This window comes from Dermochelys coriacea, chromosome 11 (genome assembly GCF_009764565.3).
Source record: "Dermochelys coriacea isolate rDerCor1 chromosome 11, rDerCor1.pri.v4, whole genome shotgun sequence".
NCBI classification, from domain to species: domain Eukaryota; kingdom Metazoa; phylum Chordata; order Testudines; family Dermochelyidae; genus Dermochelys; species Dermochelys coriacea.
The window spans coordinates 64824638-64838127 of NC_050078.2; the positions used below are offsets into that span (position 1 = coordinate 64824638).

The 13490-nt window shown below is 43.0% G+C and overlaps 1 protein-coding gene across 3 annotated transcripts in view; it reads right to left on the reverse strand.

Annotated features, from left to right (window-relative positions):
• The window catches only part of PLEKHM3 (pleckstrin homology domain containing M3), a 137758-nt gene that overhangs the window by 83532 nt on the left and 40736 nt on the right, over nt 1-13490 (reverse strand). For all 3 annotated transcript variants that reach the window (XM_043505656.1, XM_038422576.2, XM_043505654.1), the window contains one exon: nt 4404-4549. In XM_043505656.1, coding sequence (XP_043361591.1) covers nt 4404-4549 — 146 coding nt within the window. The remainder of the gene's footprint in view (nt 1-4403; nt 4550-13490) is intronic.

A 13490-nucleotide genomic window follows, 5' to 3' on the forward strand; every position in this document is an offset into this window, starting at 1 on the left:
CAGAGTCAGTCCCTTACCTCTCTCTAAAAGTGCAAAGTTTCAAAAAGTTCAATGAATAGAAGATGGGTGGGGACGGAATAGATCCGGACAAGGAGAAGAAGTCTGGAGATAAATGTGAGAAGGGAGGGATAGGCAGCAGAAACAAAAGTGAAACTGTTTGAGCAGCATATTCCAGAAGTCTTGAGGTCTTTCTGAGCGTAGCCTTCATCGATTTGAGGTCTACCATACCATTCTCTCACAAGAAGGGAAAACCTATAATGCCAGCAGGCCATAAAACAGACCCAGTTGGGTCTCATCTATCTCCGAGTTGTGAAGAATATGTATTAAGGTTATAACAACCAACAAGAATGCACTTTTATGTAGAAATCCATAATTAAATCAAGTTTTCCTGACCAGTGATTTAAATCATGATTTAAATCAAATCCACCCTTAAGAAAGCCTGCAGAAGCATGGCGAATGGGCAAGTCCTTTGAAAGGGTTTCTGTTAAATAATCAAGGGGTTCTTTCCCTTAGTAGCCAAATGCTTTTGTACACAAATCTAGTGTAATTCTCAAGATCCAGGACACGGTACCACTCAACTCTACGGATTTCTCCTGACTTCTGTTTTTTTCCAAGTCTCATCCTGTTAGAAGCAGACAGGATCTTTTCTGACTGTGAAGGCCAAGAGTTAATATTATACATTCTGATCAAGTGCAGTGAATCCCAGGGAACAATTGAAAACATATACCTAATTGTATTAGTGTTACCAAACAAGACCCAAGCTATAGATCATACACTGGGGCTTGCTCTCTCCGCTTTGCTAGTGGCAGATATTATAGGTGCCAATGCACCTTGCAAAAAGGGACGAGATGGCTGGGGAGAAATTATTTCATGTTCTTCATCCACTGTTACTCTGTTCACTGGTCAAGTGATGGACACATTTTCTAGATAGCGTGAAATACAGAAGCATTCAATAGGTGGAAGCCACACATGTTCTCTCTGATATCTCACCAGGACTGTGCCAAGCACGGTCCACTTTGGCAAAGTCCCATTCCTATCAGCCCCCATCGGTATATTATGCATCAGGTTGAAAGGGAGCCTACTGCTGGAGTAGCTCCTCCTTAGTGCATTGCTGCATTGTCCTTGATGGACAGGGTTGCCTCTTTGGTGAGGCTTTGGAGCTTGGTTCCATTTTGGGAGTGCTGTTCAAGAGATCTATCTGTGTAGGTACTTGCAGGACATTCAACATCAAGGTAGCTGCAATGGCAGTGGATGAGGATATTCTGCTTTGAAAGTGAGTCCAAGAGAAACAGAAATCATTAATACTAAGAACACCTCAGGAGAGTGGGACGGTGTTTCTGTCTCTGCCAGACCAGGACATATAATCAATACACTAATAAAGAATCATGCAGCTACATTATTGCTATTAAATACTGCAGGCAAAACTAAGAAACTTTTTTTTTTTTGCATCTGAAGTATCTAAATGGATTGTACAGTAGTGACACAGCATCACACTCTACATCTGAAGTATGATGGAAAGAGAAAATGGAGATAAATGAAAGACTAAGGGTCATCTCAGGCCAGTGTGCTCCACAACAGAAGAGGATTTGCTTAGTTCCAATGAAGGATATAATGAAGACAGAAACAAGGCACAAAATTGCAAAATCCAGTATAAAGAGACAAAACTAACAGATAGTCTTAAACCTGATCAGTTACATAATGGGCTAGGAGACAAAGGATGGTCTTGTGGTTAAGGATGGTCTTGTGGCCTCAGGGGACCCAGATTCAATTCCCAGCTCTGCCACAGACTTCCTGTGTGACCTTGGGCAAGTCACATGATCTCTCAGTGCCTCAGTTCCCCGTCTGTACATTGAGGATGATGATACTCCTCTACCTTGCTGGGGTGTTGTGAGAGATTCAGCTACTCCGGGGATATATGTACTTACAGAGAACTTGACACTGCTCCCAGCCAAGTGAATGTTCACAACTGTATTGTGCTTTTGCAAAGTGAAAATTGAGAATTTCTCATTGTTATAATCAGAATTAATTTGATTTTAAATTTAAGCCTAAAAACTCTATTCTGCCTTTGTGCCCTAAGTCTTTGAACATGGGCTGTTTCTTCTCTCCTGTAGCCAGACTGTTTGAATCAGTACAGATTTTAAATTCTAAATTAAAAATCCAGTTTCTCTTCTAGATGGTCTCATTGACACACGTTTACACTAGACTGCCTGCTTTGCCATCCATTTGATCCACATTAGAGGCTCTCATCCCATCCCTGTCCAGCCAAATGAGTGGCCTTTGGGAATGGCATCCAAAGGAAAATAATATAATGTCTAATATTTAATATCTGGTCTCCTGGGGGAAAAAAAAGATCCTTAATCTGTCTATGCAAGAACTTTATTAACTCCTGAAAAATCTGATATTATTTGGCATCAGATTATCATTTTCCTAACAGCAGGCTCTGGTTTCCTTTAATAGTCTCTGTCTTTTGACAAATTTTCTTCTTCAAGAGAGCCTGCTTTTTCCTTTAACAGAGCATTTACCAGTTCTTTTATTTCCTTTTCAAATAACCCATAATAATAATATTATTCGCAGATGTTAAACATCAAACAGCCTCTCCTAACAGTGTCTGTTATATTTGAAGCTTGAGTACAATCTCCCTTCCTCATAAGTCTGTTATTGTTTCAGCACACTCTCCCTGCAAAGCCAAAGCAACATTGTTAATCCTATGAAAACATCCAATGGATTCGCACATTCTGTGTACCATTTCTCTGGTGGCCTTTGGGAAACATGCTAAGATGTATAAAATAGCCACTAGTATACATCTGCCTGTCTATCCTTTCATCCATATTGACATATCTATCCATACACTCATAGCATCTGAGTGTTAAAAAAAAGAAGGTAAAATTCAATCTAAAGAACTGTACTTATCTTCCACCTCATCCTCATACTATGACTGGATGTGCAAACTTCTCTCTTTACATTACTTCTGTTGCTTATGCCCAGGGAAGTGTTGAAGTGTCATCCTTCTGCTTTTATAAGAAGACTTGTGCTTAGAGATGAAGTCCATGATGTTCTGAAGCTAGAGAGATCTGATTTCCCATAGGATGGAATTCCATAGCATTAATGCCTGCTACCAAAAAAAAGCCCTGATCTCCAAGCCCTCCTCTTGGGATCCATCAACTGTAGAGCTCCCGAGAATCACAGCTCTTGGAGCTGGGGCGAAAGAGGCAATGTCTGGGATAGCCAAGGCCTAGTTCATGAGCCCAGGGAGGTTGTGGAATCTCCATCATTGGAAATTTTTAAGAGCAGATTAGACAAACACCTGTCAGGGATGGTCACTTAGTCCTGCCAGGAGGCAGGCAATGGACTAGAAGACCTCTCAAGGTCCCTTCCAGTCCTGTGATTCTATGAGGACTCTGAAGATTAGGACCATGAGAGCCAGTAGAGAAGAACCCCTGCCCCTTGAAGGACTACAGCAGTCGTAAGTGGGGGCAGCCAGGAGGAGAAGTGTGACACCGTGAGGCGCAAACAGGAAAGAGACATTGAGGTGGCTCCTGCAGATTTGAAGACGTGCTGTGGAGGGGTAACAGACTGAGTAGGCGAGACATGTGAGTAGGGGACAGATGAACTCTCAAGAATCAGGGCCAGCAACAGAGCCAGTCTCTGGGCAATCTAACAAGTAGTTGGCTAAATGATTGGCTACAAGGCCTGATGAGTGACATAGGTGCCGACTCTGTGGGCACTCCAGGGCAGGTGCACCCATGGGAAAAAAAAGAGTGGGTGCTCAGCACCTACCAGCAGCCCCACCACTCAGCTCCTCCCCGCCCTCCCAGTGCCTCCTGCCCCCAGCGATCAGCTGTTCAGTGATATTCAGGAGGCGCTGGGGGGAGGGGGAGTGCAGGGGCAGGAAGAGGTGGGGCAGGGCAGGGGTAGGAAGAGATAGGGTAGCGATGGGGGCTTGGGTGAAGGGGTGGAGTGGGGGGGTTGAGCGCCGTCCGGGAACTCAGGAAGTCACCACCTCTAGATAGGAAGAGTCAGCAGACCTGCTCTTAAGCCTAGCAGCAGTTCGGCGGCTGCTTAAAAAACATTTGCCCAAAGCTGTTACAGCTCCTGCACCTGCCTGTTCCTAGCCTGGCTCCTCTTTGTTCCAGTCCTGCTCCTGCCTTGTTCCTGACTGGGACCCAGCCCTGCTCCTGCCTTGCCTCAACCCAGATAACCCAGCTCTGACCTTCAGCTCCGACTATCGACTCTGATTCCCACTCCAACCACTGGGCACAACCACTCCCGCCCCGGTCAGGAATGTGATTGATTTGATAATATTAGTCAACTGTAAAATTAGATTTTAACTTTCAGCGTCATTTGTGTTTCTGTTACGTAGCATTCAATGTATTTCTTTTCAAACCAACACACGTGAAGATTACCTTGTATTTTGAAGTGTCCCAATTATGAACCAGTCGCGCGGGGATTAGAAAGTTGTCATCCACATGGCAGTTGCTGCAGTAATACCATCCGCTGTAACTGCACACCTTGGCTTTTCCATTGGACAAGCCTATAGAGCGCTGACAACCTGGGAAAAGGAAAGAAGAAAATAATATCGATTTTATATCCTTTGCTAATGATGTTTCATAGGGTGCGATGAGGGAGTTAATTAACCACTTCCCAGATGAGAGAGGTTTTAGAAGATGAACTGTTTCATATCCCTTGCAAACAACAGAATATTTGTGGATAATTCAGCATTCTGGTCCAAATTTCAAAAATGTCTACTAATTTTGGGTGCCCAACTTGAGAGACTTGCACCGGATTTTCACAGGTGCTGAGCAGCAACTACAACTCCAACCAAAGTCAACGGGAACCGTGGGTACTCAGCAGTCCATTCCTACCTGTCTCAAAGCTGGGCACTCAACAACTGAGGTCCCCTCAGAATTTTGACCAGACAGACACACAAAAACAACATATCTGGAAAATCACTGTCTTTTTTTTTTTTTTTTTTTTTTTTTTTTTAACAGCCCAAATCCTGGGTTCAGGATTTTGTGTGTCTATCATAAGAACTGCTGATATCGTAAACATCTGAAACTGGTTAGGAAGTGCTGGTTTAGGTGGCTGTCATATTGTGAGATGTTTCAGGGATTAAAGGTAAATCTCAAACTCCAGTTTTGGTAGCCAAATAAGGAAAGAGAGGAGCAAGGGTTGCCAGCTCCGCCCAAGGCCCTACTCTGCTTGGACAATATCAACATCAGTCTCATTTGGTTTTGGTCCTGACAAATGAGCAAACACATTTTCCTTCATCAGGAATCGCTCTTGTTGTCCCCCCAAATCAGATGTTTGACTTTTGTTGTTTACTTTGAAAGAGAGTCAACATTGTAATTTTCTGCAATATTTTTCATTTGAAAAAAGGACAGTTCTGCAAGACAGTCATGATCTATAGAGAGCTGCTTGAGCAAACCATTAATACCACGTTTTTCATACAGATGCATACCACCAACTTGCATAACATCATTTATTTGCATACTAGACCCTCCCTCCCATTGCAAAATTCTTTATCTGTTGCTGACTGGATGAGAGCAAGCTAGCCATCTTCTATCAATGAGCATTGAACTGGCATACAATGGTCACACAAGGGGAACTGAATTGGCACGTACAAGTAAAACACACAGTACAACGGCAAACAATAACTACCATATTAGCAACAGGGAGGACTAGTTTTATTAATTAGATGCCATGGGTTGTTGTAAACATATATACACTGGGAAGGATACATGGGTATATTTCTTCTTTTCCCTTTGTTGTGTTCATTATTAATAATTACTTGTATTATGGTAGCACTTATTTGTATTACGGAGCGCCCAACCAGGATCAGGATCATTGTGTACCTACACAGTGAGAGACAATCCCTGCCCTGAAGAGACTGCAATCTACGGCCAGGTCTACACTAGAGACTCTTTTGTTAGTATAACAACATTGGTTTGGGCTGTGATTTTTTTACCACATCTATGCCAGCAAAAGCCCAAGTATAGATGCAGTGCTTTTGCCATTATAACTTATTTCATTCTGGAAACAAGCATAAATTACACTGGTGATTTACATCTACACTAGGAGGATTTGCCAATATAGCTAGACTGGTGAAGGCAAACTTTTTCTAGTGTAGTCTAGGCCAGAGGTTCTCAAACTGTGGTCCACAAGTTCCATTCAGGTGGTCTGTGGGACCGATCCCTCTAAGGTGTGCACCTGGATGGCCGCACACAAGAGAATGAAGGGCCGCTCACTTAATTAGTGGAGCCGCACAGGCATGGCTCCACTAATTAGGTGCCTGGACCCTGGAGAAGATGCACATGTAAGGTGAGGTGGTGGCCTCGGGGGAAATGGGGGTAGGCGGGAGGGGGCAGGGGGGTGAGAAGAGGGGGTGGGGGGAATTTGGGATGTGTAGGGCTGTAGTGGCCAGAGAAAGAGGCAACTTTTCCCAACTCCAGGGCTGTGGCTGCCAGGGAGAGACCCCCCCTCCTTTCCAGCCCCAGCTTGGGGGCTGTTGCCCTGAAGGAGAGAAGGAAAGACTGCCCTCCTTCCTAGCCTCAGCTCTGTGGCTGCTGCAGCAGGGGAGAGAGGGCACATCCATCGCATTAGAAAGGTAAGACTACTGATATTAACATATGAGTTGTGTGCTTTTATTTGTAGAACAAAAATAGTTAATTATTATCCAAAGCGCTTTACAATAGTTAGCTAACAGTACAAACAGCATTTGGAAAGATTAATAAGTGGTCCGCCGAGACCCTCAGCAATTTTTCAAGTGGTCCGTGAAAAAAAAAATTTGAGAACCACTGGTCTAGGCCTAAATACAACTACTTCTCCTCCCTCACCTCAGTATCTGATGCTACTTTGGCCTTGTCTACACTAAAAAAAGCTTTGCTAGCACAGCTATACTGGTATAGCTGTACAAGCAAACCCTCCTATTATAGATGCAACTTATACCAATGTAATTGTCCTGCTGGCGTAGCGTGCAGCAGTTCCTCAACAGACAAACCCATATCGAGAAAAGTGCTTTCATGCCAGTATAATTGCAGCTAAACTAAATGTATATCTATAGTAGAAATGCTACAGTGGTACAGCTGCAGCACTGCAACTATGACGCTGTAGCATAGACACTTACTCCAGCGACGGAAGGAGTTCTTCTGTTGCTGAAGTAAACCCACTTCTCTGAGAGGCAATAGCTAGGTCGATGGAATTCTTCTATTGACTTTGCACAGTCTACACTGCGGGGTTAGCTCTATCGTCACGGCATCTCTAAGGGATGTGAACTTTTCACACCCCTAAGCAATGTAGCTGGGACAAACTAACTTTCTAGCGTAGACTAGCCCTAACATTTGTAAGGTGCTCAGATCAACGGTAGTGATAATATGTGATAAGTTCCCAGTTAGAGAGAAAATAGTCCTCTCACAGTATGTTTGAATAAATCAAACTAAGTGCCACACGGCTTTTTAAAAAATTCTTCTGATATTGGATTCTACTTTTTTTTTTTTTTTAAAAAAAGCCGTATTTCAAGAACTTTTCCCTCCACACACGGACAATCGTTGAAAGCCCTGATGCCTAATAGAAAACTAAAAAATGTTCTAAAAGTAAATTTTATTTATAAATCATATTTCTACATTCCTTTCTTCTTGCATTTTCATTACTAAAAACATGGGCATCGGAACAGGATCTTTGTAGCCAAGGGATTCGTGTGCTTCTGCCACACACTGCCATCACCAAGTCCCTGTGACATCATGATGAGTTGCTGTGGAGACATCTGTGAGATCACAGAGGATGTTAAGGAACCTACGTTGAAAACAGCAACTCATGCGAGTAGGCTATTGAACTCAATGAGGAGATTTGTGTATAAAGGTTTGCAAGACCCCCAAATCAGCAATTAGCAGCAGGAGCAGATTAATTCCTAAGCAAGAAATATCTCCTTATCATGCAAGCATCCTTACTTGTGAGACACAAGGGGAGAAAAACAAAAACCGGATAACATGATACATGCCGTATCAGCAGAACTTCGCTAACAAACACTTTCCAAAGTGTCCTGTGAGAAGTCGGCAATTCTTGAACATGAACTAAAATAACCAGCTTATTCACTCTACTTTTAGGGTAGAACAAGCCTTATAAAAAGGCTATTATGAAGAACAGGTCCTAAGCATAACCTACCTGTGACAGATGAATATAAAAGAAAAGTACTTTTTTCAGCTGAAAATTTAAAAATGCAATTTTAAAAAGACAATTAAAAAAAAAGACATAGCACTTATTGCTGGTCCAAAACTAAAAACATGACACACTATGATATGGCATGCTATGATCAGGATAGCACATAAAATGAGAAGTCATGAATTATTAACAACAACTCTCATAGAACATTTTCCATCCAGACATCTCAAAGAGAGTTACAAAAGTAGGTATAATGTCCATGATACAGATGTGTAAGCTGAGGCACAAGGCCCACTTTTTCCAAAAAAATGTCTACTGATTTTGGGTGCCCAACTTGAAATACCTGGGGACTGATTTTCAAAAGGTGCTGAGTTCCCAGGCCTGTATTTAAAATCCCTGGGAACTGCAAGTGCCAGACACCTCTGAAAAATCAGAATTTAGCTGTCTTCCAAAAATGGCGGCACCCAGAATAACCAGAACCTTTTAATAGTCTGGCCTTATAGTAAGTAACTTACGCAACATCACACAACTAGTCAGCGGCAATGCTGGAAACGGAATCTCATTTGGTGTCTCCCAGTCCCTGTGCCCTCGATACTGGACGATTCTGCCTCCTGTGTGCCCACAACACTGCCTTCCTTTCCAATATCAGAGCGATGGATTTGAAAAATGAAACAACGAAGAACATTTACCATGACCGGATGACACATAATTTTAAACTAAGACCAAATTTGGGGCACAAACACTTTGACCACATCCCTTACAACCAGCCCCCCCCCGGAAGCAAATTTACCTAGTCTAAGAGACAAGTAAATCTGATGTGACTATGCAATTTTGTAGCCCTAGAAATAGTCCAATATGTTCATATTCCAATCTACGCACAACAAACATTTTTCTGGGGTAGGATCACTGGCTTATTTATTTAATAAACTGCTTCCATATTCACCAGTTTACGGAAAGTTTCCACATGGCCACATCTCACTGTGTTTTTATGTATAAAGTTAGGTAGCACACCTATGTGGTGAACTCTGCATAGATCAACCATACCACTAAAAAAAGATGTGTTAATACATAAAGGTGCAGTGTTAGAACAGCTGAAGAGATTTTTTTTTTTTTTAAAAAGTACACTCTGTTTGTCTGACATGCCGTTCTATCAGCACTGAAAGATGCCGGTAGAATGGACTCACTGTTGCTATGGTACCGATGTTTTTAAAAGCATAACAGAGGTAAGTCTTGCCTCTCTGAAAAGAAAAACACAGAATGACACCCCTCCTCTCAAAGGGCAAGATGGAGAAGTCTGATTAAAGTGAACACGCACCTTTCCCAAGCAGAATGGCAACAGTTCATAAAGTACGATAATGTTTGATTAGCAATACACCTCGGTACAGTAAACACTGCAGTGCCCCCGCCTTACAAAAGAACAGCAGCGAAGGATCTAAATCCTTTTTTGCCATTATCTGCCTCAGAATTTCGAATCACAGTGTGAGCACACAAGACTCAGAGTTTGTGCACTAACTAGTTATAGTTTTTGCATTTATTCCATGTAGCCTTCTCTTATAAACTGGATGAAATACAGTAACATGCGCAATTTTATTCTCTTGAGTTTGTACTGGCTGATTTATTCATGCATGGTGAAGCCACGAGTGAATTATACAGTCCACTCCCAACTAAGCGCCACTAAAAGCTTTATAAACATTACAGATGATCCGGTATTTGGCAGAAACACTATTCTGGAAAAAAGAAAAGGAGTACTAGTGGCACCTTAGAGACTAACAAATTTATTTGAGCATAAGCTTTCGTGAGCTACAGCTCACTTCATCAGATGTATTCATTGATGAAGTGAGCTGTAGCTCACGAAAGCTTATGCTCAAATAAATTTGTTAGTCTCTAAGGTGCCATTAGTACTCCTTTTCTTTTTGCGAATACAGACTAACACGGCTGCTACTCTGAAAACTATTCTGGAAAGTTTCCCAAGTCTTACTGCAACTGTGTTTTGTATCTCTCCACATAGGATGTTAGTTTGCATTAGTACCTTGAGTCCAACTCACTGGGTGGAAGGAGGAAATAAATTAAACTATATCTCTGAGAGTTCCAAAAATGATTGAAAATAATTTCACTACAAAGCAGGATGTTACCATTTTAAGGCCTATTCTCTTGCAACGTGCTGGAGCTAGATGTGAATGTCAGGCTGAACAGAAGTTCCTTATGACAATCCTTTTGCAATCCACTGAAGCACTCTGGGGTGTTCATTCCACTTAACTAAAGATTTTTCACCACATCACAGTTCATTAGGAGTGAAATTCACCCCAATGAGTGGGTGAACCCCAATCCTGCAAATCTTTACTTACAGGAGCAGTTGTCATTCATGGTTTGAAATCAGTGGGACTGCTTAGGTGAATAAGGCTTACTCACCCAAGGAAATGTTTGCAAGGTCAGGCCTTCAAACCGCACCGTGAAGGTTTTGAATGTGACTTAAATTATGCAGCAGACACTGCTGGTGATGTCAAACCATGGGAGAGAAGACTCTATGCCAAATTCCAGAGATCAGCTCAAATAATTTCAACCGTGGGTACGTGGAGTTTAGGTAACCTCGGAATTCTTGGTCCTCCAGTTCCTAGAGACATGTTGGGTGGGCAGACTTAAAGCAAGTGTCTTGTGGGTAAGAGATCACTCCCTACCTCTCTGCTGAAGCACATGGTGGCTGTGGCCGTTCTCTCTGCTTCGATAACAGGCTGCATATAGTAATGTACAATGCGAGGATTCTCGGTATGTGGACGAAAGATAACAGTCTCAGGTACGCTCCCTGTATGTGCTGAAATCTACATTCCTCACCTGGCAACCTATTTACTTATTTATTTCTATGTAAACAATAGCTAAAAAATGCCCTTCCAAGGCTGTAGGCACCTAAGACACCATTAACAATACAATGAATCTCAGCAGCATTAAAGTGATCCATTCAGCAGGAGCTCAGCCAGCCACTCACATGCAAAAACAGCTAGCTACCCCCCACCCCAATCTAGGTTTTACTTTTTGTCTCTCCGTACAGTTCATTCTGCCTTTCACGGGGCAGCATAAGTCGCAGGGTTTCTCATCTTAATGCATAGCTATTCACATCTGCCATTCTTATTGGACTACAGAGGGAATATGGGAATAAATCCTAATTTATTGAGTTAGAGAACAGATTCTAACTGTGACAGACGTCACATTCGTCTAGGTACGACACCCTCAGCCCTCTCCACACACTCTCTCAAACAGACGTCTTGAGCAGCATGCCCGGAAGGTCACCAAATTCAGGCTACTTCGGATCAAAGATAGGAGCAAGTTCCAGCATCCTGGAGCCCTCACAGGGAGTGCCTGGCCAACCACCTCCTATATTTTATAATGAAGGGGATCCTCCCAAAGGAAAGCCATTTCTGCTAAAGCAGCTGTCCGTTCTTGTACTGTTTGTTTCACCCATTCCAGCCGCGCTTGTCCTGTTAGTTCGCATTTGTTTTCCAGGTCCTTGGAAACACATTTCTGACTTGGTTACAGTGTATTTCACATGACACTGCAGGTATTAGTGTCAACTACAACCTGCACATTCAGAACAGCCAAGTAAAATTTGCACATGTTGCTTTCTTTCTGGATCTGGCCACGGCCACTGTACCTCCGTTTTCCTCCACCTTATAGGCCCTGCTCTATGAAAATCTCTCTCCTTTCCCCTCCTTGAACCATGTTATCTGCTGTGTTTCATGATGGTGGTTATTTCTACAACTCTTTCAAATCAAGTTATGAAAGCAGTGGATTCCTTTGATGTTACATGGTTCAAAGCGATGTAGAGCGACAAATATATTTCTGTGGCACACACCAATTATGCTATTTGTTTTTTTTTAAAAGGAGGAGGGGAGAAGGGGCAGCACAGGGTTTAATGCCTTTGAAATTCAGACTCTGCATCTAAGGGTTAGAACACAAAACCTGCCATCACGTTCGTTGGAAAAAAAAGGCACTGCCTTTTCCTAATTGTGAACCTTCCGAGGCTGAGTGAGAGAATTAGGGACAATTGACCTCTTTAAGGAGACAGTGTTAAGTGAACAAGGGTCTTCCCAGTGAGAGGAAGGGTCAGCAAACAGATTGCCCTCTCGCACCTCTGCCCCCCTCCCCAAAAAAGAGACTTTGCATCATACATTCGATTTCCTAGCAAGCTCATTTTTACACTTGATGCGCATGTATGAACCCCTAAAGGAGAAGCCAAAGGAGGGGGAAACGTATTATTGTACCTGAAACATCCCTGATTAATGGGTATTGGAAAGTAGATATGGCTGGGAAACATGTAGCAGTGGGTATGGTATTTGCAATAGGGGGAAAACAAGCACCACCCAAAAGCTTTCACCTCAAACATGTCAAAGAACATGGGGCTAGTCCTGAATAGGAAGGCAGGGGAGGAGAAAGAGGGGCTGCAGAAATAGCAACAGAGTGCTGTGTACAGCAGTGAACCGCTCTGGGCTTAGTAATGTCTCTGCTGGCAGATTCGCAGCACCAGCGTCAAGAGGCTTGTTTTCTAGTTCTAACTCTGCAGGAGGAAAGAGCCCAAACAAACTGGATGACGCTAGGATTCATAATGCACGCCTTTCCTAGAGCCAGGGTGCTTGTATGCTAGGAAAGGGGGGCTCATGGTTAAGGGGCTGGGCTAGGATACAAGTGACCTAGGTTCAGTTCCTGCCTCTGCCACAGACTTCTTGTGAGACCTGGGGCTTAGGTGGAGATTTTCCAATCTGCCGAAGGAATCCGGATGTCCAGGAATGGGAAATGGGAACCTAAATCCTTTAAGTGGCTTTGAAACTCTCAACCTTAAACTCTCTGCGTCTCAGTTCCTCATTTGCAGCGGGGACTGTACGACTTCCCTACCTCACAGGGGTGTGGTAAGGTGCTCGGATACTATGATAATGACAGGCCTAGAGTTATCTAGATGGACAAGTGTACTATTTTTTTAACCTGCTAGCACGCAGGGGCTGAAAGAGCTCTGTAGCGAAGCAGAAAGGGGCAGTCTAGCTTTTGATAGAACCAGTTTTCCTTCTTTTCATCAAGTGCCCTGCTTAGTGTCTGAAGAACGAGACTCTGCGATCTTGTCACATCCATGACATGGAGTCAGAAGTTGATTCATTTAGAAACAGCGTAAAGGAGAGAAAAGGAAAATGGCACAGAGTCTGATATGGCCACCTCAAGTTATCACCTTCCAGTCTTCATGAGCAGTGGGTTTCCTTAACTTTCTATGTTCTTAGCAATGTGAGTGATGGACTATCCCGATTTCTCAGCCTGACAGAATAAAGTCATATCTCATAAAATTACTTGTTTGGAAAATG